Here is a 26,414-nt window from a genome sequence, read left to right on the forward strand (position 1 = left end):
TGGTAGAGTGAGCTATTGGGAATCATGTGTACTGCCAGGATGCCAGGCAGAGACATTCGTGATGCACCCCCATGCATCAGACACTACCTGGCAGGTCATGGAATGGTAGCCCTTCCTATTTCGATACTATTCCTGTAGAACAGAAGGGGCTCTAATTGCAACACGAGTGCAATCTGTCACACTGAGTACCTCAGAGAAACATGCCAGCCCATAAAAGACACACATAGTCCTGGCCTGGTCCTGAGGTGACACTGGGAGATAGATATACTGAGCCAGACATGCCAAGAGTACATCCAGGAGCTGCTACAGTATCCTCACGGTTAGAAGCCTGTGAGACCCCCAGTGTACCCCAGTCTATCTCTGGGAGGTCCCCATAGTATAATGAGTGCTATGCATACCTTGGTATCAACAGGGAAAGGAAGCCCAAGCATTCCCCCACTGCCCCTATAGTGGTCAAACATTCCCACTAAGACCCTTATAATTTCACTGTCCACTTTGCCCTATCAAAGATTTCCTGATTGTCAAAGTTATAATGAGTTATCCTTTGCTTATATTTTCTCATTCTTGGCCAATGAGCCCAGCCAAGACTGATAACTCAGACCTAGAAATAGCAAAGCTAGAAGCAAACGACAACATTTTTGCCAGTTGCAATGCAAATAGATTTAGCGAGCCTTCTTTTTATTTATATCTCGTCTGTGACCAGTGCGGAAAAGCAGGAAAATTTGACTGTGAATCGCAAATGGTGTACAACATACTTCATTAATATTTGAAGATTTACATCTTTCCTCATATTCATCTCATTATTTGCACATTTGCACAGGCACATTCATGTTCATTGTGCATTTGCATAAATGGCCTTCATAAACTGCAGCTCAGACGTGCTCATTCGCGAACATCTTGGCTAGTCTAAGCACATAACTGACTATGTATAGTGGCCTACAAATCATCCCCCCATCCAGGTTAAATGAAAACATCAGGTGTAAGATTTCTGCTAAGAAAAGATTATCATGTGTTGTTTGCTTAGCGTGAGTGGTTGATGTGTCTATGATGTCACATCTGTTATATTGAATATGCTTCTGTGGATTGTTACTTCACTCTGATAAAGTCTCATTTTGTGTGGAGACAAAGTCATTCAATCTTGTAAAAATAGTATACATTCAGTTTCCTTATTTCAAGAGTTTATTTTGTTTCGATCACTTGTATACTGCTGTAAACAGTGGTACCTGTAGATGACTGATATATGTCAATGTGCCATTTGAAGAAAAAAAATCTTATGAGATAGCCTGAAATTTTTCTATCTGGACCTATAACATACTTTTGTATTGAATCCCTGCATCTTTTATTGATCATTTAGTTTTCTAGAGTGTGTTAAATTCATTGTTGTTATATGTAGTATAAGTGTTTTTTTTTTCAGAAACTGATTTTTGAGACTAAACAGATGTTACAGCACTTAGAATACAACAAAATGAAAGTGTAAATTGTGCAGACTTTTGTTATTAAGCAAGTCCTATAATATATTGCACAAGTAGATACTAGAACTTTGCAGTATAGCAAACCTGAACTTTTTATCATTGTGGAATGGACTTAATTTGTATCTAAATTAGTAAAATAATATGAAAACGTAAAATAAGGACTCCAGGCCTGCAAAATATACAGTGGTAGGAAAATATGCTGTTGATAACTTTTCACTGGGAATAGCTAGGCTCAGCACTGGAAATATTATAGGAAATATTTCAATCAGGGACCATCTTCCTAGCTAACCAATGGCTATGACTTGGAAACAAATCAGGTTATTTTCCCCTGAGTAAAAGCTACTTTTCACAGCAGTTTCCTTCATTTTCTAATGACTGATAATATTTTGTATTTTAAATAACCGAGAAAACTTATTCTTGATTTTATTATAAATGATTTATTATGCTTTTTCTTTATTTTTAGGCCATCAAATCAAACCTCGATGCTGAAGAATCTATTGTAGAGAGGCTAAAAGCTCACCTGAGGGAATTTTGCAAGTTTTCCCAGAATGTTCATCCACTATCAGCCACCATTTTATCTGCAATTAAAGAATATGAAAGGTATTTTTTATAAGTTGCAGAATGTTTATACTGGGAGCTGTAGCCAAGTTGTGTGAAATGAATCTGTTTGAGAAACAAGTTTATATTAATGCCTGAAGAGGTATTACCTTTTGTTCAAAGAAGTGATTAATCTCTTGGGTAGAAATGGCATTTAATTTCAGACCTCAGCCTTTGCAACACTTTTTTGCAGATGACTTTCCTTACAGTATTCTCTTACGGATTGACAGCATCTCTGCCAAGTCTTTCCTTACCGAAGTCTTAAGCACTACCATGTTTTGTCATTCACTTGGCATTTCGCACATATATCTAGCCTCATATCTGTGACAGGATGCTGTCTAGTATAGCTTCTTGTTTTGTATGCACTATTCTATTCCTACTCAGAGGTTTCATTTAGTACTTCCATAGTTCCAGGTATTCCTCTGACTTTTACCTCCACTCCAATAATTCTTTGCTCTTCTCAGGCTATACTCCAGCCAGTACTGTAACACTGCTATTGTTAATGAGCGGTATTTTTTAAATGTGGCATTTATTATTTTAGTATTTTGTGATTATTTTGGATAGCATTTTGTTACTGGTCTCACAGGTGCAGACAAAAAGGAAAGAATATTTAATTATATTAAGAAATGCAGAGTCCAAGTAGCAATGCTACGGGGGACACATTTGGGAAGAATTGAGTATGTGAATTTAATAAAGAAGGGATTTCAGGGTGGATATTCAGGAGAGTATCAGGGACAGAGGAAAAGAGGATTATTTATATTAACTGCTAGAGGAACTTCAATACTGATAGAAGAGGGAAAAAAAGTAATAATGGTGGATTTGTGATAGTTGAGGGCTACCGGTAAGGGATGAGAATTACACTGGCATGTATTTAAATGTCATCTAAAACTGCTATCATGGAGCATTACAAAACCAGGAAGAATAAGTAGCTTTCAGCAAGGAATATTACTTATCGCTGGGGACTGGAATTTGATTCACAACAAGGATGGATTTGGGGGTGGGCTAGAAAGGAAAATATTAACAACTGAGGGTAGATTTCTGAAGAAATATGTGAAATCATGTGGTATGGAGGACATGAATTCTGTAGTAAGAACTCAGAGAATTTGCAGATTATTCCTCAATGCACAATAACAGGGCTAACGAGACAGAAATTATATTTCACAGGAACATATGCATTTAGTTGAGAACTTTAATGCACATCCAATAGCTATTTCAGATCATGGGCCAGTAATTACATAAGATAAAAATCCAGTTACTGAAGTATTTAAAGAATGGGTAATAGAAAACACTGAGGAGGTATTAGGGAAGACAGAAAGTTCTCCAGGAGTTATAGCTAGTAGGTGGGATAAAACGAAAATGGAGGTTAAAACAGAGTAGAAGTAAAAGAAAAAGCGATATAGTTAAGAAGTAATAATAATTATTCAGAGGGATTGACAAAGGTTAAGGTATTACACAACAAGGGGAACCTCACAGAAAAAGAAGAGGTGTGCTTGCAGAGTATTAAAGAGAAAATAAGGGATAACTGGATGATATGCATGAGTTTAGAAAGATTGCTGCTAAGCAATTGTTTTTTGATAATGACTCCAGAGCACAAAAACTTTTGGCACAATGACTTGGGCAAGAGAAAGTAGAAAGGGTTGTTGCCAAACTTAGGGAACCTATGACAGGAAAAATAATCAAATATCCTGTAGAGGTATTAAAGATATTTCAGAAAAATCAGAGAAATAGGGAAGTCAAGAAAAAGCACAAATGGAAATATTTATATTAGACTTAAGTATTCCAAGGTAAGAGTTAGATGAGGCTCAACAATTAACAGTTAAGTTGGGAGGAGATGAGATAAAAATGGGGATGTATAACCAATTTGCAGGAAAGCCTCCAGGAGTAGATGGTATTTTGGTGGAAGGTGGAAGGTAGGAGAAAGTGATAAAGATCTAAAATATTTGCTTTAACAGTGTTTTAAAAGGAGGGAAAGCACCAACATCCTGGAAAACTCTGTTGTGGCTATAATACCTAAAGAGGGTAAAAACCCATCAGATCCAGCTTCACATAGGCCCATTACAATTTTAAACCGTGATTATGAAGTGCATATGCATATAATGGCTAAAATAATGGCAAAGGTGTTGCTAAAATTGATACCTGTGGATCAGAATGGTTTTGTGGAGAGAAAGCAAATGATGATCAAGAGGTAAGCAGAATGCAAGGGAGCGCTACTGTTTTGGGGGAATCTTGCTGCAGAGAAAGCATCTTACAGAGTAAGATATGTGTTTATGAGTAGGGCAGTGGAAGCAATTGTATTTCCTGATACAATAATTAGGTTAATTAGGAAGATATTTGAGGGATCAGAGGCAAAGATCAAAGAGGAAGTGTTTCTCTCTGATGTTTTGTCACAATCCCTCTTTCCCTTTGTTATTTGCATAATATTTAGAACCACTGGCAAAGAAAATAAGGGACTCTGAAATTCAAGGAGATAATTGCTAATGCATTCAAGAAAAGTTGGCTTCATTTCCAGATGATATTATTTTGCACCTGATAAAAACCAGAAAAGGACATCTCAGTGTTCTAGAACAGGATAGGTGTTTAATAGGATAGGTGTTTAATCTTAGTCTCACCTCCGGATACGTACCCAGGGAGTGGCGCACGGCGACTGTGGTCCCACTTCACAAAGGCGGTGCCTCCACCGACCCTGGAAATTACCGTCCCATTAGCTTGACAAGCCTTATCTGCAAAACCGTGGAGAGGATCATAATGGATCTCATAAATAAAGACATAGGGAATTTGCAGACTTTGGATCCAACCCAGTTTGGCTTTGCCAAAGGCAGATCATGCCTTTTAAACTTGGTTGACTTTTTCGAAACAGTCACCAAGGCCATTGACGAGGGAAAGGCAGTCCATACAGCCTACCTAGACCTGGCAAAGGCTTTCGATACAATACCCCACTCGGGTATCATTGAAAAACTCATCAACTTAAATGTAAACCCATACATTACAAGATGGGTTGCAAACTGGCTGAGTGACAGAACCCACAGGGTCAGAGTTGCTGGCGCCATGTCAGACTCAAAGCCTGTCACAAGTGGTGTCCCACAGGGCTCAGTCCTGGGCCCACTCTTGTTTGGCATCTACTTTTCTGAAGTACAAGCAAACACAGGAGGGTTATGGCTGACAAAGTTTGCAGATGACTGCAAACTGGGCGCCGTAGTCGAAAACACATCTGACACAGATATCCTTCAGAAGGGTCTCACAGTAACGGATAACTGGTGCCAGAGCCATGGCCTAAAGTGAAATGCCAAGAAATGCATAGTCATACCCTTCGGGAAAAACAAGGTTACCCCTAGCTACCATATAGGTGGCAATCCACTGATTACAGAAGAAGCTATCAGGGACCTGGGGACCCAGGTTGACAGTAGCCTTTCATTCGACACTCATATTGCTAAAGTAGTTAGGAAGACCTTCTATATTGCCCACCTTATCATGAAGGGATTCACATCTAGATCAAGGGAGGTCATACTCTCCCTATACTCATCACTTATCAGACCAATGATTGAGTACAATGCCCCATTCGGAATGTATCTGACCCGACACTTGCAGCAGCTGGAGAGGCCACAAAAGTTCCTCACCAAAAGGATAAAGGGTCTCAAAAATCTGTCTTATGCTGCCCGACTGAAAGAACTCCAGCTATATTCAGTTGCTTACCGCTTGCTCAGAGGTGACCTGTGCCTGACATACAAGGCCATGTCATACCCAGATTTGATGAACATGCTTCATCTCAAAAAATCTAGATCCCTCAGAGCCACAAGGGCGGGAGACTTAAACCTCGACACGGTTATTAATAGGACGTGCTGGAGGGATAGATTCATCACCCAAAGACTCCCTATGGTGTGGAACAAAATCCCGGTATATGTGAGGCAGAGCACCTCGCTGGCCTTGTTCAAGAGGAATCTTGACCAATGGATGGGAGATCGCAGATACACCCCAGGGGTTAAAATCCCGGTATATGTGAGGCAGAGCACCTCGCTGGCCTTGTTCAAGAGGAATCTTGACCAATGGATGGGAGATCGCAGATACACCCCAGGGGTTACCTCAGTGTCACTGCTCGACAGAGGCACAGCAAAATAATGGGCATAGTTTCTCCAAACTAAAGGGGTGGCGTAAGCCACAAAACTATGGGCTAGGCTTGTAAATGCCCTCGGGCAGATAGCCTAGTATGAACCTATGAACCTATGAACCTATTCTGAGATAGTTTTTTTTTTTGGCATAGAAGATTAGTGATGATAAAACAAAGGCTATAATTGTCAACTATGTTCCCATACATGAATTGATTCAGCTACAGTGGATATAAAACATGTACACACCCCTGTTAAAATAGCAGGTTTTTGTGATATAAAAATAATAATAATAAAATGAGACCACAATAAATAATTTCAAAACTTCTCCCACCTTTAATGTGACCTATAACCTGTGTAGTTCTATTGAAAAACAAATATGTTAGGGGGAAAAATATAAAAAAATAAAAAAATATACAATATACTGGTTGCATAAGTGTGCACACCCTTAAACTAATTCTTAATTGTGTGTGCACACCCATAAACTAATACTTTTTTAAAGCACCTTTTGCTTTAATTACCACATTCAGTCTTCTTGGGTTGGAGTCTGCCAGCATGGCACATCTTGACTTGGCAATATTTGCCCACTCTTCCTTGCAAAAGCACTCCAAATCTGTTACATTGCGAGGGCATCTCTGGTGCACAGCCCTCTTCAGGTCACCCAGTAGATTTTATATTAGATTTAGGTCTGGGTCTGGCTGGGCCATTCCAAAACTTTAATTTTCTTCTGATGAAGCCATTCTTTTGTTGATTTGGATGTATGCTTGGGGTCATTGTCATGTTGAAAGGTGAAATTCCTCTTCATCTTTCTAGCAGATGCCTGAAGGTTTTGGGCCAAAAGTGACTGGTATTTGGAACTGTTCAAAATTCCCTCCACCTTGACTAAAAGCATGATACAGCCACCACCATGATTCACCATGGGATTGGTGTTCTTTTGGTGATGTGACGTGTTGTTTTTGTGCCACATGTACTTTCTGAAATTGTGGCCAAAAAGTTCAACTTTTGTCTCATCAGACCATAACACATTTTCCCACATGCTTTTGGGAGACTCGATGTATTGTTCTGCAAATATTAGCTGGGCTAGATGTTTTTCTGTGTAATAAAGGCGTCTTGCAACCTTACACCATACTCCAGACATATGGAGAATTTGGGAGATTGTTGTCACATGTAGTACACAACCAGTAACTTGCCAGAAATTCCTGCAGCTCCTTCAGTGTTGCTGTAGGTCTCTTGGCAGCCTCCACTGAGCAGAGTGGATGAGAGTTGTTGACCACGACTGTTAGCTGAGATATATAAGTATCCTGTTTTTTTTTGATTATTTATACAGATTATTGTTTCTAACAATTAATATATAGCACTTTTATTGCATGCTTTTAAGTCTTTGAGTGTATTTTATTGCTATTAACTAATCTGCTCAAGTAACTGATTTCTTTGCAGTTAAAAGCATTTTGTATATTTACAAATCTTTATCTGTTTAAAAACTTTCATTTGTGGCTTTCTCTAGTGCTTACTGTCTGTAGGCTATTGTTTTTGCCCCCCCCCTCCCAGTTGGTGTCTTGCTTTTATACTTGGTGGCTTTGCAGTTGCCCGCCCCTACTGTAAATCTGATCTGTGACACTCCTCCCAGTCTAGTGTCATTAGCTCATTCTACCTATTGCAGAGAGAATATTGGATAAGGCCTTCTGTTTCTCCTTTTTCTCTTTCAAAAAAAAAAAAAATTTTTTTTTTGCCTGAATCTCCTTGTGTTCTGACTGTGCTTCTCAAACATTTTGGAAATATAGAGTATATTTCAGAGCATTTATTATAACTGTAATTGCCTTAATATTGCTACAACTGTGCTCTAGGTTGCACTGCATCTGAAGTGTTTGTGTGTTTTAGCTGCTTTTCTGTATATATAGACTTCTCTGTTTCTTTAACTAAGCTCTGCAAAGTTGTTTTATTGCATTCCTGTCTGTATTTCTGAGTATTTTGCACTTTTAAAGTTTGTTTTTGCTTAGTTTAACTGGTAGGCTACACACTCAAGTGCGCTAGCCAAATTAAGGCATTTACTGTGTTTCTGTACCTAATTTCTGCTACTTCGTAAAAAAAAAAAAAGAAAAAAAAAAGAAAAAAAGAAAAAAAATCCTTGTTTCCCGCCTTTACTGAACTAGAATAGTCCAGTTTTCAGGTATTGCTGATCTCTGGGCTGTGTCATAGTTCCTGTGTTGCCCATATCCTTATTTGGATAGGAGGAAGCTTCTTTGTTCACCAGTGAGAGTGGGGAGCTCTGAGTAGCCTATGTGTCCCTTGAGGAGTGGTTCCAGCCCAGTGACTTGTAGCTTATTGGCCATTTTGGGCCATTTCCTATCTCTTTCTAACCCCCTGCTTTAAAGCCAGCTTTAGCCCGCTTTTGCGCTTGTAATTTAAAGTTTGTCCTGTTTGTTGCATTTACGTTTTGAGGCTACACACTCAAGTGCGCTAGCCTGTGTTACATATTTATTGCATTTTAATGCTGTTTGTTGCAAAAAAGAAAAAAAAATTATCCTTGTTTCCCGTCTTTCCTGACCTAGAGTAGTCCAAATACGGGTTTTGCTGTATTCTGGACTTTTGGAAAGTTCCTGTGTTGCCCATTTCCTTTCTTGGATAAAGGGAGGCTTCTTTGTTCACCAGTGGCAGTGGGGAGCTTAGCGCAGCCTATCTATCCCTGGAGGAGTGTTCCCAGCACAAGAATCTGGTAGTCTATTGGCTGTTTTGGGCCAATTTCTAGCTCTTTCAAGTCCCCCTGTATAAAACCCGCTTTGGCGTGGTTTTTGCGCTTGTTACTACTCAGCCAAGCTCCTCGTGGTCCTGCAGAGTGGTGCTAGCAGCAGAGAGGATAAAAGAGTGACTGCTAACCTGATAAAAGTGTTTTTTTTCCTGCTACTACCTGGGCGACTGTCCGATCTAGCTAAACTGTAAGTATTTCTGCTTCTTGAACTGTTTTAAACTGTTTAAAGTTGTTTTTGCACCTGCACTTTTAAAATTTGTCCTGTTTGTTGCGTATACCTGTTGAGGCCACACACTCAAGTGTGCTAGCCGGTGTTACATATTTATTGCATTTTCCTGCTGTTTGTTGCAAAAAAGAAAAAAAAATTATCCTTGTTTCCCGTCTTTCCGACCTAGAGTAGTCCAAAAACAGGCTTTGCTGTATTCTGGACTTTTGGAAAGTTCCTGTGTTGCCCATTTCCTTTCTTGGATAAAGGGAGGCTTCTTTGTTCACCAGTGGCAGTGGGGAGCTTAGCGCAGCCTATCTATCCCTGGAGGAGTGTTTCCAGCACAAGAATCTGGTAGTCTATTGGCCGTTTTGGGCCAATTTCTAGCTCTTTCAAGTCCCCCTGTATAAAACTTGCTTTGGCGCGTTTTATGCACTTGTTACTACTCAGCCAAGCTCCTTGTGGTCCTGCAGAGTGGTGGTAGCAGCAGAGAGGCTAAAAGAGCAACTGCTAACCTGATAAAAGTGTTTTTTTCCTGCTACTACCTGGGCGACTGTCCGATCTAGCTAAACTGCAAGTATTTCTGCTTCTTGAACTGTTTTAAACTGTTTAAAGTTGTTTTTGCACCTGCACTTGTAAAGTTTATCCTGCTTGTTGCATTTACCTGTTGAGGCTACACACTCAAGTGTGCTAGCCTGTGTTATATATTTATTGCATTTTCCTGCTGTTTGTTGCAAAAAAGAAAAAAAAAAAAAAAAAATTATCCTTGTTTCCCATCTTTCCTGACCTAGAGTAGTCCAAATACAGGCTTTGCTGTATTCTGGACTTTTGGAAAGTTCCTGTGTTGCCCATTTCCTTTCTTGGATAAAGGGAGGCTTCTTTGTTCACCGGTGGCAGTGGAGAGCTTAGAGCAGCCTATCTATCCCTGGAGGAGTGTTCCCAGCACAAGAATCTGGTAGTCTATTGGCCGTTTTGGGCCAATTTCTAGCTCTTTCAAGTCCCCCTGTATAAAACCCGCTTTGGCGTGGTTTTTGTGCTTGTTACTACTCAGCCAAGCTCCTTGTGGTCCTGCAGAGTGGTGCTAGTAGCAGAGAGGCTAAAAGAACGACTGCTAACCTGATAAAAGTGTTTTTATTTTCCTGCAACTTCCTGGGCGACTGTCCGATCTAGCTAAACTGCAAGTATTTCTGCTTCTTGAACTGTTTTAAACTGTTTAAAGTTGATTTTGCACCTGCACTTTTAAAGTGTTTCCTGTTTTTGCATTTACCTGTTGAGGCTACACACTAAAGTGCGCTAGCCTGTGTTACATATTTATTGCATTTTCCTGCTGTTTGTTGCAAAAAATAAAAAAAAACAAAAAGATTATCCTTGTTTTCCATCTTTCCTGACCTAGAGTAGTTCAAATACAGGCTTTGCTGTATTCTGGACTTTTGGAAAGTTCCTGTGTTGCCTATTTCCTTTCTTGGATAAAGGGAGGCTTCTTTGTTCACCAGTGGCAGTGGGGAGCTTAGAGCAGCCTATCTGTCCCGGGAGGAGTGTTCGCAGCACAAGAATCTGGTAGTCTATTGGCCGTTTTGGGCCAATTTCTAGCTCTTTCAAGTCCCCCTGTATAAAACCCGCTTTGGCGCAGCTTTGCGCGATATAAACCATTCTCGGCTCCAGAAAGTCTGCTCTTCACTTTTTCCCTTAGAACTGATCTAGTTCTCATAATAAACACCCTATTCCTATTCTAAAGCCTGGCACTTGCTCACTAAAGCAATTATATATGTCAGCACTAAAAAAATAAAAGCACTACACCCTGACAAACTCCCCTTGAGTACCTTGTTCCCCATTGGCCCTTTTTTTCAATTATAAAGGAATTCCCAATACTATTCTGGCATGTCCAAAGGTCAGTTGTCAATCTCCTCTCCAGTCCAGCTGGTGAATCTGGGAATCTTGAGGCAATGTTACAACTGCCTCATGTACACAGACAACCCTCTCCTCCTCCCAACAAATTCCAACACATGTGAGAGATGCAACCATATACCCAAACTGGAGGCTAAGCTCTCTCAACTCATTACTGGCGTAACCAGTCAGGAGGAGAAGGAAACCACACTCACTACAATTCCAGTCTCACATAGACCTACCACGACAGCAAACCAAACACATAAACACACAAAAACATACTCAGAGGCTCTAAATAAAAATCTGCCTAAGCAGCAGAGACCTCCAAAGCAGACACCCAAGCAACCACTACCCCAAAACAAAACACGTGCAACACATAGCTCACAAAGCCAGTGTGCCAAACAGTCACAGCCCTTAAGGCTAAACAACACACCTGATACACTTGTAATAGGTGACTCTATCATCAGGCACACTGACGTCCTGCTCACCAGGCTGAACAAGGAGAAGGTCACGGTGAGCTGCCTGTCAGGCGCTAGGATCCACCACATAACACAAGCACTCAGGTCACACCAAGGCAAGTACAAATATGACTCAGTCATTGTCCATGCTGGTGTGAATGACCTGAGACGTACCTCCCTGGACTACATGGAAAGAGACATAGAGGAGCTCTCTGAACATGTAGCCCAGGCCGGTATGACCCTGACCTTGAGTAGCATCTTACCCTCACCAAGAATGATGCCACAATATGAAGACAAGATGATCAATTTCAACAATTGGCTTAAATATTGGTGTCATTCAAAGGGGATCCAATGCCTGTCAGCCTGGGATGACATGCTCGACAAGCCACGATGCTTCGCTAGGGACGGTTTGCACCTGTCACCCCTGGGCTTTCGGATATTGGCAAAGGCTCTTGCCACCCCCATAGTGCCTTTTTTAGGCAAGGCTCAAAAGACAAACCCACCTCCATAGGTATCACAAGGGATAAGAAACTAAGAGTAATGCTACTCAACGGCAGAAGTCTAAACCTCAAGATGCACGCACTCGAAACTCTCCTTAGCATGGAGGACATCGATATCTGTGCATTAACAGAAACCTGGTTCAAGGCTCCCAAGAGCACCCCAGCACTACCAGGTTATATGTCATAATATGCTTTTCAGCCCCAAAACTTGGACCGAACCACAAAAGGAGGGGAAGTATCAATATTCGTCAAAGGTACCCATACCTCCAGGTTGGTGGCACAGCACGAAGCATCAGAGACTATCCATGTGCAACTAACAGTGGGTAAAACTGCCTTCCAGTTTATAGCCTGCTACAGACCACCCCCCCAAACCCAGGAAACCCACTCGGCCTTCCTGAGAACACTGGAAAATATGAAGGTCTCTCCAAACACCATTATATTGGGCGACTTCAGCTACCCAAACATAGACTGGGAGCATTACTCTAGCTCCAACACCCTAGCCCAAAGGTTCCTAGAATTTATAAACTCAAATGCTATGGAACAAATTGTTACCACTCCCACAAGAGGGGAAAACATACTGGACCTGATCATCACCAACATGGGGAGTCTATGCTCCAGACCAGAAGTGTTCCCTCACTGGTAAGATCAGACCATAAACTAATCTCACTGGATATTCACATCCCGATAAAGCAAATTACGCACTCCTCAAAACCGAGGTGGAATCCTTCAAAGCCCCCGGGCCCATGGAAAATATGGCCCAGACTGCAGAATCCTTTATAAACGCATTCTATGAACACCTTCAGGAATGCATGGATCATGCAATCCCAAATAAAACCAAGACCCAATCCTCCAAAGGCAGGCATCCTGTCTGGTGGACCCCAGCCATAAACAAACTATACAATAGAAGAAAGAAGCTACTACATGATAGAGCAAAATCCCAAAAAGGGAAGGTATCACTGATCAGTATTAGCAAAAAACTACGGGCACTCATAAAATCGTCTAAGGCCAGCTTCGAGAGAAAAATTGCACAGGACACTAAGGATAATCACAAGGCTTTCTTTAGTTATGTTAGGAACCTGGGTGGGAATTCCCAGATATGCTCAGAATTAGTCCAAAATGACAAAAAATACACTGAACCCACAGACATTGCAACATCCTATTTGACAGGTTCAGCGCAAACTTCTCCTCCCCCTCCCCACCAAAAGGGCAAATATCTATCCCAGCAGAGTGCTGCCCCCCTGACATCTCAGATGCTCAGGTAAGAGCCGCCCTCTCCAAAGCAAAAAACACAGCATCAGTGGGACCAGATGGTGTCCCAGGCTGCGTCCTACATGGACTACAAGAAGAGCTAAACCCAAACATAAAACTACTGTTCAGTCTCAGCCTTACTACAGGATATGTACCCAAAGAGTGGTGTACAGCAACAGTGGTCCCTCTCCACAAAGGTGGTGCCTCAATGGATCCTGGAAACTATCGCCCCATAAGCCTGACTAGCTTGGTCTGCAAAGCTATGGAAAGGATCATCATGGACCTCATAAATAAAGATATTGGGGACCTACAGACACTGGATCCTACCCAGTTCGGCTTTGTTAAGGGCAGATCCTGCCTCTTAAACCTGGTCGATTTCTTTGAAACAGTCACCAAGGCCATTGATGAGGGGAAGGTGGTCCACACAGCCTACCTGGACCTCGCAAAAGCCTTCGATACAATACCCCACTCGGGCATTATAGATAAGCTCACCAGCTTATATATAAACCCCTATGTCACTAGATGGGTTGCAAACTGGCTCAAGGACAGAACCCACATGGTTAGAATTGCTGGAGCCATGTCAGACTCCAAACCAGTTACAAGTGATGTCCCACAAAGCTCAGTCCTGGGACCTCTCTTGTTCGGTATATATTTATCGGAGGTACAGGCCAACACTGAAGGACTGTGGCTGACCAAGTTCGCAGATGACTGCAAACTAGGCACCATAATCGACTCTCCAGCCAACACAAACATCCTACAAAAGGGCCTCATAGAAACAGACAACTGGTGCCAGAGCCATGGCCTCAAGCTAAATGCCAAAAAGTGTATATTCATCCCCTTTGGCAAAAACAAAGTGCCCACAAATTACCACATAGGTGGTAATCCATTAAGTATGGAAGAAGTAATTAGGGACCTGGGGACCCAAGTTGATAGCAATCTCTCATTTGAAAACCACATGGCCAAGGTGGTTAGAAAAACATTTTATATAGCCCACCTAATCATGAAGGGATTCACATCTAGATCAGGGGAGGTCATCATGCCTCTTTACTCATCCCTCATCAGGCCCATAATGGAGTACAATGCCCCTTTTGGGATATACCTTACCAGACACCTGCAGCAACTGGAAAGACCCCAAAAGTACCTCACCAAGAGGATCAAAGGGCTCAAACAGATGCAATATGCTGCCCGGTTAAAGAAACTCCAGCTCTACTCAGTGGCATACCGCCTGCTCAGAGGCAATCTGTGCCTGACATATAAAGCCATGTCCAACCCGGAATTAATGGACATGCTGCACCTCAGAAAATCCAAATCCCATCGAGCTACGCTCGAGAGACTTGAACCTCAGCACTGAAATAAATAGGACATGCTGGAGGGACAGATTCATAACCCAGAGGCTCCCTTCACTCTGGAATAAAAGCCCAGTCCAGGTTAGGCAGAGTCCCTCTTTGACTCTCTTCAAGAGGAATCTTGATGAGTGGATGGGAGATCATAGGTTTACCCCGGGTATCACTTCTGTGTCACTGTTAGGCAGAGGCACAGTATACTAACCTCGAAAAAGGGCATAGCAAAATTCATTTAAAATGGGTGGTGAAAGCCAAACACACTCTGGCTAGGCTTATAAATGCCCTAGGGCAGATAGCCTAGTATGAACCTATGAACCTGACTAGTTTTCATCTTGTCTTTTCATCAATTTTGGAGGGACATCCAGTATTTTGCAATGTCACTGTTGTCCCATATTTTCTCCACTTTTTGATGACTGTCTTCACTGTGTTCCATGGTATATCCAATGCTGTGGACATTTTTTGTACCCTTCTCCTGACTGATAACTTTCAACAATGAGATCCCTTTGATGCTTTGTAAGATATCTGTGAACCATGGCTTTTGCTGTAGCAGGCAACTGAGTAAATATCAGAAAAATCCTACTAGGACAGCTCAACTTTATTTGGGGTTAATTAGATTCTCTTTTTTTGATGGCAGGTGTGTACCCAAGAAGACTGAATGCTGTAGTTAAGTCAAAAGTTGCATCAACAAAGTATTAATTTTAGGGTGTGCACACCTACGCAACCAGCATATTGTACATTTTTAATTTTTTATATTTTTTCCCCCCAACAGATTTGTTTGTTTTTCAATTGAATTCTACAGATTGTAGGTCACATTAAAGGTGGGAAAAGTTTTGAAATGATTTATTGAGATCTCATTTTTTTTATATCACAAAGACCTGGCATTTTAACAGGGGTGCATACACTTTTTATATCCACTGTATACCTATATGTGTCGGGACAAAATAAAATGAAGCATTTAGGGGCATGGGTTAAAAATGACTCTATTATGACAGCTAAGGATACGTGGGAAGAGATAAACAAAAGATAATATAAAAAACAAGAAACTGGAAGCTCTTGTCTTATGGATATGGATAGCAAGATAAAAGCAGCAAATATATTTTAGTTCTTTTAGTTTTTAGCACAGATCAGGCATATTTGTATCACCCAGAGGAGAAATTGAGGATAATAATTAATAAACAGTTGAATGATTTTCTCTGGGAGGGGATAAGGGAAAGACTCAAGTGGGATAATTTGATGCTTCCAGTAGAACAAGGAGGTTTAGGATTACCTCATTTGAAGGGATATTTTAGAGCTGCACAGCTAAGGCTCTTAAACACAACACAAGCATTAAGGTACAATTCAAAGTGAAAAGGGATGATGATGAAGGTGGGGGGGGGGGGTAATTCAGGAAATAAGGTAAAAATAAGATTTTGGATGCATTTCCTTAAGGAGTATAACGGCCATACCAAATGTTATATCCACAAAGTAGCCGAAAGTATACTAAGAACTAAGGCAGCATGTGAATGGAGAAAGAGGATTCTGTCAACAGGGATGCCTGCAATTAAGGTTACAGAGACTAGAGATAGAGAAGATGGAACCGAACTTTACTTGAGGAAGTTAGAAAAGGAACCAAGGTACTGGGAACAAATAAGTAGAAAGGGGACTAGGAAGAGGCAAGAAGACATTTGGACTGCAGGCTAGAGACTGCCTTCCCTACCAGGGACTGATATCAGAGTATAGACAAAATGAAAAGGATAGGAGATTCCTAACCTGACTGAGTTTTTAGTCGAATCTATAACAGAAACTGCTGTTAAAAAGGAAAAAAATTGTTATTGTATAAAATATTGCACAATAACTATAGGAATCAATCAGAGGAGGTCAGACAAAGATCGGGAAGAGAGATGAGATTAGATAAGCAATTCACAAGGAAATAATAGGAGGGCATATGTATGGCTCCCAAATATGCAATAAAATTTAGAAATGTTAGGATTTTTGCCTGGAAAGATTTGCATAAGTACTTTCATACCCCAGGCAGGCTGCAAATAATTTTTCCTCAGGTAGACAGGAAAAGTTGGAGTTGTATTAGGAAAGAAAGAGGAACCTGGGAGCATATGTTTTAGTTCTGTAATGAGTTGGCAGACTTTAAAAAGCCCATACAGAGTACTCTGTCAGGATTACTGGGTGAGCAAATCAGTAGAACTAAGGAAATGCTTTTTTGAGCTAGGATATAGGATCTGAATTGCCTGGACATGGTAAGGCCTTGTTAAGTTTCATTCTGGTGATTGCCAGACTAGAAGTTACTAGAAAATGGAAATCAAAGTCTAAAGCAAACATTGTTGAAGTTGTGAATATTGTACAACAGAGATAAAATGCAGGAATTGGGGTCTTTAGAAAAGGGTAGGAGTGCATTACATAGCAAAAATGCAAATTCTGTGGACAATACACACAGAAAATGTATGTAATGTTGGATTTATTGTATTGTATTGAACAGTATCTGTTATGTATGCTTGTAAATATGAATTTATTAATATGGTTTGATTACTTCCATATAAATGTAAGTTTGCCTGTGTCACAAGTGATAGTTCATTAAAGATTTTTTTTAACGTTTTCTCTTCAGTATTTGTCTTTAGAGCTCTGGTGTACTTATGAGAACAGTTTTGTGCCATTGGGGTCAAGCAGTTGCTCTCTGGAATCATTTGTGCACACCATAATGTGTTTATTAGTATTAGCACTGTGCAGAATCGTGTGTGCAGACCATGCATTTATTAGTATTACCACATTTATTTGCTAGTTATAAGTTACCCTAAATGTTTCAGTGATAGTACCCCACAATGTCGCATTTATCTAGGTATGTGCTGATTATTACAGCATTAGACAAGTGTCATCCTCGAATGGAAGGAACTTTAACTGAGGTAAGATACAGATAAATCTGAACTGAATAAACTGCAGATATCTCCAGTTCTGTAGAGGACTGTCACACCACCTTCACCATATTTTACCTAATAGTACAGTGCATTTTATGATTTTTTCTTCAGTTTATTAATGCCATACTTATTTTTACTTAACACCTCTCACTTCACTTCTTTATTTTACTATTTATAATTTTCCTATACTAAACTTTTACATTCTCATTGATTCCAAAATATAGCATTACATGCATCGACAGTTACTAAATTGCCCATTGATATTATGCAATGAATACTTTTGGCATTTCTTTTTTGCTAATTTGGATTGCATTTAGCTGTGTGAAGGTAATACCTGAACACTTAATATTGAGTTGAGGAATGACAGTAAAACAGAAACTGAAGCTATTTTTTGCACTTGATCTTTGCATAGTTTGAAGAGAAGGACATCAAAGATGAGCAAAGACTTGGAAATACGCTTGAAAAGAAGTATTCAAGACCCACTACGAGAGTTCCGGGTTTGGAAACCAGAAGCACAGAAGTTTTTGGACTCAACAGCTGATCTCGATAACACTGCTTTGATCTTTTCCTCCTTACAGGATATTGAGGTAATATACTGAAGATCTCAAAAGTGACCAAATAGTTAATTTTCTGATTAGGTCAGCTTTCTCCCAACCACTTTCAATCATACATACTTACAGTTTGTAGATTCCTGTGTTTGATTATTGTATGGCAGGTTTCTTTATTTCATTATAAAATGGCTGTATGAAAGTAGTTCTGTATTATAAAGGTCAGTAGGCAAAAAGGTCAGTAGGCAAACTACTCTACAAACACTCCCTTGCCCATGCTTGGAACAAACTTCCCCTTGACTTACGTTCAATCTCCCACACCTCACACTTTAAAAATGAACTGAAAGCTTATTTTCTCAATTCCAGAACCTGCCCTTGCTATGACCCTACCTAGTCTTCCTTCCCTTTATGTACCCTCAAAAGGACCATACTTAGTACCTCATTACACCTCTCTCTCCAATGTGTCTACTGTGCATTTGCACAATTTTATACAAACAAAAAATGTTCATTGTTGACCTATTGAACTATATCAATGTAGAATTATTACTTAGCTTCTTTTTGATGCAACTTTAACTTTATGCATGTATCCCAACATATGTGAATTGTTGTGCTATAACTGCTATTATATCAATGTTGTTTAAAATTGTACTTGTTTTAAAATGTATTACTGGAGCTTTTCTCCCCGGGTCTCCACTGAAAATGGGCCACAAGCCCAGTTGGACAAACCCGGTTAACAAATGTCAATAAATAAATAAATATAAACAAATAAGCTGGTCCTTTAAATGCTGTTTTAGCAGTAAATGAAAGGTGTGATTTACAGATGCCATTGTTTCAGTAACGACCTTTACCCTTTTAAAATTTCTATAGACAATGAAAATGGAGCTGGAGAACCAAAAGAGAAGGGCAGTGTGGCCTTATTAGTCTCATCAGTCTTCTCTGGAATTTTTATGCAAAGTAGTAACTAATGGGCTTCATCTTGTAGACCAGTGTTTCAGCCCCTTAGCTTCCTTTTGCCTACTGTTTTGACTTGTGAGTAGCTCTATTAACAAGACATTGTTTCCAGGTTGACCCTGAAAAGCAACTTGTGCCTAGGGGGTTTACACGGTTAGCAAATGTAAAAAGTAAAAGAGGTCATAAATGAAAATACCGCACAGAATGTTTTTTTTTAATGCAACACACAGTTTCTAGGGTTTTTTCCCTCTATTGCTCCTAGTGTAATGTTAATCTTGTATTTGACTTACTGCCTTCTCTCATAAACAGTTTTAGGAATATTTTAGGAATATTTTATGTTTTTTGATATATGTATTTTGATTTATATTTGCAGGTTGGGAAGGCCTGATAGTGCTCTAGCAACATTTGCAGAGGGATCCCAAGATTAGTATACCTGGACACAGGAATTAAGTTAGTAATAGCTTGTGAGCTATTAGCACCTCAAAAGGATAATTTGTTGGTGCAACACACCAACAAGCAAAATTCCAGAAATTAGAGGTATTCATGTATACTTTTGTACACCATTTCCAGTCAAAAGATAGCAAGTGGAAGGTGAAACAGGATTTCTTTCTGAGGAACTCAGGACATTTAGGAGGAAGAGAGGGTAAATTTAATTTAAATTTAAAGGTGACCAATTAGTGGTAACCTTGAGGTGGATGAAAGGAGATGAGATTAAACAAGTAAATCCAGCTGCAGTGGTGTACAAGTATAAATCCCTGAAAATGGTTAACGGAACTTGAGTTTGATTGGCAGCTGAGGTACTTGACAGAACTGTCTGGGAGAATGGGTGTTTCTGCCCAGAGGGAAGGGGTCAGAGGTTGTAGCAGTCCTTCTGAGACATGATGCAGGCCTGTCACCTATGGTATGTGTGTGTGACATATTAATTCCCCAATCGGCATTAGTCTTCATTGAGTAAATGAACAGGAGTGTGTAGTAGTGTAAGGGAAGGCGTTGAGACTCCTGCAGTGATGCAGATCGTACATCTCCCCAAAGACAGGGGAGGAGTTAGACCAAAAAAAAATATGTCCTCATTATCAGTATGCCTGTGACATCACAAGCAACCATTACAGCTGCCAAATCACCCCCATCCCCCATGTCTAAGAAAAATGAGCTTGAGTGCCAATGGTAAGGCTTGATGTTTAGGAGTCTGGGGGGCAAAAGGCATAACGAAAAAAATGTAACAGGTAAAGCAAGTAAATGGGTGCAGTCAGTCAGCTGCTGTTCTGTTCTTTTGAAACAAATGTCTTAAATGAAAGAAATTTGAGCACGAGTTTTTGAAAAGGTGGCTTTACCATTCTGAAGTTGCTGAAGAAAAAAGAAATGCAGATATTTGTTTTTTTTCTGAAAAAACAAGTATTTTCCATTCATTCAAGTAACTACAGCCTCATAGGTGATTATAAGTAGCAGTCAGAGTTGGGTGCTGGGGGATTTCACTTGCATATAGCACTTTTTCAGAACCAATATCCATTTACTGTCTAGTATTAAACATCTTGTGCATTCACTGTGACCCACTGAGTCAAAGAAAACACAGTGGAGTGGACAGAGTCAGTTAAGGCTGTTGTCTGAGTGGGTATGAGTCCCTGATGCATAAGACTGAGGTAATTGCATTCCCCTGCTCCCCATAATGCAGTTTGGGGCAAGATGAAGAGACACAGTCTTTTATAGTGTTCATTTTGTCAACTCTACCTTCGTTTTTATTTTTTTACTTATTTCTAGATAGTACATGCTGTGACACCCGTGCACTGGCTCAGCAATCAAGGAGCCTCAGTCCTTACCACTAACACCAGTGAAGGGGGTCCAGATTGGGAGGATAACAAGTACACACACAGTAAAGTACAATTTCCCTTAAGAGCACACAGAGATCACAGTCAGTCTGGGGCTGGTTTCTCCCTTTTTTCCAGATCTCCACTAAGACTCCCCACTGGCACAACTGTAGAATGGAGTCCTTAGCCAGGGATTCAGGCCAACACTGGCCAGGTAGCGGACACACACACATGCACACACACAAACACACACACACACACACACACACACGCACACACACACACACACACACACACACACACACACACACACACACACACACACACACACTTTGAGATATGATTTATATACAAACACACAGACACTTCTTGGGAAGGCTGGCACAGGTTCAATAACTATGCCCCTTCTGCCCAGGCTATAAGATAGTAATCCACTGCCACCAGAACCACTACTTATCAGCTCCTATAAGGCCTTTCCCAAAGGGTGACCAGTTCCACTGTGTAATATTACTGTTATCCAAGTAGTAAGTGTGACCAAACGTTTAAGGCTGTTCTAGAGTGGCTTAGTACAGTATCACCAAATACATGCAATTACTTTTAAGAGCTTAAATTATCTCTACACAAAACAACCACAGTTGAAAGGTTTAAAAACATTTAATATTTATTTTATTATTTATTTATTTGCATTTGTTTACTGGGAAGGTCCACTGAGCCAAAGGTACCCATTTTCAGTGGAGGCCCGGGGAGAAAAGCTCCACAATGAATAATACATACATAGAACAGGCAGCTTTAAGAACTATGATTTAAAAACAATGCATACATTTGAATATTAAACATCAACAGAATAGAATACTGCAACAAGTTTCATAGTATTTTGTTTTATCAGTCAAATGCTACCTTTTACTGAATGGCAGGAGAGAGATGAGTTCAGGTGATGAGTTGTGAGGAGTTAGCACAAGAGCAAAGCCATTTGGAGGAGAGATGAAGTCCTCAAATATTTTTTGAAGATGGAAGCATTACTAGTGGATCTGAGCTGAGGAGGGAGACTGTTCCATAGTCTAGCAGTGGAAATGGAGTGGAGCATTTGACCAGCTGAAAGGTTAGGTTTTTCTACTTGTAAAAGCATTTGATTTTCAGAGCGGAATGGTCTGTTAGGGTGGTATAAGGTAAACATAGAAGAAAGAGAAGGACAGGTAGATGGTTTGAATATTAGTTTGTGGGCAGTTGTTAATTGTATGTATGTAAGATGATGAGGAAGTTCCAGCCAGTTTAGTAGTCGCAGAGAGGTACGGTGGTGAGAGAAATGTCTATTTGTGATGAACATGGCAGTTTTATTATAGCATGAGTCTAGTTTGGGTTTAAGACCGGCTTGTATGTTGTTGAAGAGAGGAGCACCATAAAAAAGTGATGGGAGCAAGAAGGAAGAGGCAATGGATAGTTTTGAGGAATAATTTAGGAAAGTTTTGTGGTTGTATAGCATACCTATTTTTTTTGGTCTGTTTTTTAATGTTGCTGTGTATGTGCAAGTCGAAGGTTAAGTGTTCATCTATAGTGACCCCTAGGAGTTTAGTGTGTGTGACTACCTCAATGGTAGTGTTATCTTGGGAGAGACCAGTAAAAGAGTCTTTGTTAATGGTAGTGGACTTCTTAGGGGTAAATAGCATTAATATGGTTTTCTTAGAGTTTAAGGCAAAGTGGTTGTTAGCCATCCATATTTTGGTAGAGCTAAGAGCTGATCAGGTACGTTTCAGGAGTTCGCAGTGCAGATGATAGTGGAGTCATCTGTGTATTGGATGACTGTACCATGGGTTAGAGTAGAGTGAAAGTCAATGATAAAAATGCTGAAGAGCAGAGGCCCTAAGATGGATCCTTGGGGTACTCCAGTGGTGGTGTTGAGGAAAGGAGAGAAACAGTGTAGCCATTTAGTGGCTTGTTGCCTGTCTGTGAGGTAGTTAGTGAAGCAGTGTAGGATGGAAGGAGAGATTCCTAAGCTGGATAGTATTTTAAGAAAAAGAGAATGGGAAATAGTATTAAAGTCTTTGGAAAGGTCAAGAAGTAGTGAGGAGACAAGTTTCCTGGTGTCTTTAGCCCGGTTGACAGAGTCACAGAAAGATATGAGAGCTGTAGTGGTACTATGCCCAGGTCTTAAACCATGCTGGGTTGGTGATAGTAGGTTATTGCTGTGTAAAAAGTTTTGGAGTTGGTTGTGGACACATTTTTCCAGGATTTTTGAGATGGGAGAAAGAATGGCGATGTGTCTAAAGTTGGTGATGTCTGTGTTGTTACCCCCTTTGTGCAGTGGGAGGATGAATGCCTTTTTCCAAATGGAGGGAACATAAGACTCTTTGGACCTATTAAGAAGTAAGCTGACAGGACAGGCAATGGAGTTTGCAGCTATTTGAAGGAGTTCTGGGGGCAGGTTGTCAGGGGCAGTTGTACAAGGGGTTTTAGTTTGAAGTAGTTTCTGTACTGTGGCAGTTGGGACAGGTGCTAGAGAGACGTTATATAAGTGGGGAAAGGAGGTATTAGTAGATGGGAGTTCTGCTGGATTAGGCTGCTTATGAGGGGAAATTGGTGGTAAGATTAGCTATGATGTCTATGAAATAGAGTGTGGCTATTTCAACGAGGCTTTTTTCTGTATTTGGACAGGGGTTATTGTTTGATCCTGGGGAAAGTAGTTTGTTAATTGAGCTCCAGAATTGTTTTGGGTTGTTTTTGTTTTGGTTTTGTACATTATGGTAGTAGTCTTTTTTGTTCTTAAGAACTAGGTGCTTCACTTGGTTGCAAAGGTGTCTATAGGTTATAAGATCAGAGGGATTTTTGTGCTTATGCCAAAGCTTCCAGGCTTTGTCTCTAGAAGCCATGATTTGTTTGGTTGCTATTATCAGCCACAGGGCGTGCCTAGCTTTTACGCGTTTTAGGCAGGGGGGGGGGGGGTGAAGTTGTTTAAGATGTTAAGGAAAGTAGTATTGAAAAATTCAACTGCTTCATCCAGGGGAAATAGTTTTAAGGGATCTCAGTTAATGGTTTTTAAAGCGTTGTTAAAGGTAGTGGGGCAAAATGTGATAGGTCTCTGGTGTTTCTAAATTGATGTCTGTTTAAGGGGGTTGTGGTTTTATGAATTATATAGGCAGGTGAGTAGTCACAGATATTGTTTGGGAGGGTTCCTGTGCTGGATATCTTATTGGGGTCGGAGACCATGATCCAATCTAGGATTGTCCTGCTGTTGTTGTTTTTATTAGGTCTGGTAATATCAGTGATTAGCTGGCTATAGTTATATAGGTTGATGTTTGTTGGGGAGTGTTGCTGGAAGACATCTAACCAATTAATATTAACGTAGCTGAGAATTATTGTTTCTGTAGTTATGTTGCTTGATGTCCAAGCTAAGATTTCCTCTAGTATGGGAATATTGTTGCCGGGGGGGGGCATGTAAAGGACAATGATGCAGAGGTTTTTATTGTCGTTAAGTTTTAGGAAGGTTATTAAGATTTCAGTGGTGGTGAAGCTGGCTATGGTTGAGTTGTATGGGACTATGTTGAAGGAGTTGGTGTAGATCATTGCAACCCCTCCACCTTTTTTGTGTGACCTGTCTTAGCGGAGACATGTAAAGCCAGGAGGAAAGAATTCTGGGCTGTTAATGTATGGTTTTAGCCATGTTTCTGTGGCTGCAATGAAGTTGGGCTTGTTATGTGTTATCCAGGCACGGAAGTTGGTGATTTTGTTCTGAATACTTTGTAGGTTAATTGTAGTTAGGTTTAGAAATTTATATGTGCTAGGTAGCTTGTGAGATGAGGAGAGAGGGCCTGGGTCAGGATGAATATCTCCACTTAATGATAGTTTAGTGTATTTAAGTCGGATTGAAGTGGATGTGTTGGTGGAGGTAAGTGGTGTACTTTATGTTAGTTCTATCATTTAGGTAAGTGGTGTGCTTTATGTAAGTTCTATCATTTGGAGGCAGTATTATTACTTTAAAACAGAGAATATCCTGTGCATTATATAGGTTACTAGAAATGTTAGAGAAGGTGGTGAGAGGTATGGTGTCAGTGAAAGTTGTGGCTGTGGGTTTGTGGTAGATATTAATTTGTAATAGGGTAATTTGTAGTAGGAGGATTAGTGGTAATAGGAGACTGAGTGGTGTTAATTCAATTATAAGTGGCATACTTATTAATGAAAGGCTAGTGATTGGTTGATGGTGAATAAGGGGTGGAATTAAGGTGAGAATAAGTGTAATTGCCTTGGGGTGGGTGAGAATGGGGTAGGGTAGGCGAACGGAGCAGGGCTACCCCAGGCCGAGATGTGAGAAGGGAAATAAAAAACAATCAGTAATTCCTGTAAACAGATATCAGTTTTTTTCACATTTGTCATTGCTTTTCTGTGTGTTTTAGAGAGGTAGAGATAGGGCCTATACCACACAGTGGAGTAAAAGATGTTTAGGTTGAATTTAGACGCCCATGGAATAGCTAGGTTGACTGCTGCTTAGCTCCTGTTTTATCATTATTGTAAAGACCGGTAACTGGTCTAACAACATATTTTACAGTCTTCGTAGTATAAACGGCTATATTTAATGGGAAGAATAAGGTAGGGAGAGGTGTGCAGCTGCTACTGCTGGCTGAGGGTCGCCAGTAATAATTCTAACAGTAGAGACACTTAATAGAGCTATCTTTAGCCAAGCTGTTCCCAAATTAGTCAAAAATTAAGTGGTGGATGAGCACCTACATAGATTGAGTCCTTATTTATTTTGCAGGACCAAGGGAGTCCGGCAGTCTAGCAGGATGTGTCCTTGTTTGCCTGAGACTTGCTGAGGGGAAGGAGACTCAGTTGACCCTGGAATGTGTCCTGGGTTACTAAAAAATGGTAAAGGAGAGGTAAGGTTTAAATATAGTAAGCAGAGAGACAATGGAAAAAAAAGACATCAGTTCTAAAAGATATAAACAGATATGAGTTATTGCAGTAGGGATTTGCAAGATAGGAGGGTGACGGAGGAAAGGTGATACAGTCTAGGGTTAAATGCGTGTCATCCAAGGGCAGGTAGGAGAAGTGTGAGTTTGGGAGGGAGGGAAATATGGTTTGTGTGCAGGAGAAGGACCTTGTAATCGCAGAGGTACTCTAGATCTTACTCGTACCACACATGGAGCCTGTTGTCCTACTAACAGTCAGTTATCTGGCAGTGTAATGGCCAAAGCCAGCACAAAGGCTGAATAGATGGATTCACTTGGCAAACAACATGCGTATCCACACTTTGCTTATCAACTCTATGTGTGTGTGCATTTAAATATGGAGGATAGCAGTCAAATTATATTCTCAAAACACCTAAAGCCTGGGTATATGTAGTTCCTCGTGCAGAGCACTAATGCTGCTGAAGCAGTCTAGACCCACTATAAAGAATGGTACAGGCTAAACCATCATATAAAGTGAGTACATGTGTGTGATCTGGCGGGCATGTAGGAGTGTGTAATGAGAAACAGAAATGTAGGACACAGGAAGAATAACAGTGGCAGAAGTTTAGAGAAAGATATCTCCACAGTGTGTATAGTGTTACTGTGGTTTAGTACAAGCATATAAACTCTCGTAATAGTTAGAACATTATATCTACATAGTAGTATGGCATTCACTTTGCTTACTAAAAAAACAAGCAAATACAATGTTGCGGAATGCTA

General features: G+C 40.4%; 1 protein-coding gene across 6 annotated transcripts in view; it reads left to right on the top strand.

The window, feature by feature from the left end:
* The window catches only part of SYNE3 (spectrin repeat containing nuclear envelope family member 3), a 1,238,698-nt gene that overhangs the window by 547,470 nt on the left and 664,814 nt on the right, over positions 1 to 26,414 (top strand). For all 6 annotated transcript variants that reach the window (XM_044074612.1, XM_044074615.1, XM_044074616.1 and 3 more), the window contains exons 7-8: positions 1,936 to 2,072; positions 17,869 to 18,043. In XM_044074612.1, the coding sequence (XP_043930547.1) occupies positions 1,936 to 2,072; positions 17,869 to 18,043 (312 nt within the window). The remainder of the gene's footprint in view (positions 1 to 1,935; positions 2,073 to 17,868; positions 18,044 to 26,414) is intronic.

The sequence above is a fragment of the Protopterus annectens genome, chromosome 6.part0, assembly GCF_019279795.1.
Source record: "Protopterus annectens isolate FY-2018-M chromosome 6.part0, PAN1.0, whole genome shotgun sequence".
Taxonomy (NCBI): domain Eukaryota; kingdom Metazoa; phylum Chordata; order Ceratodontiformes; family Protopteridae; genus Protopterus; species Protopterus annectens.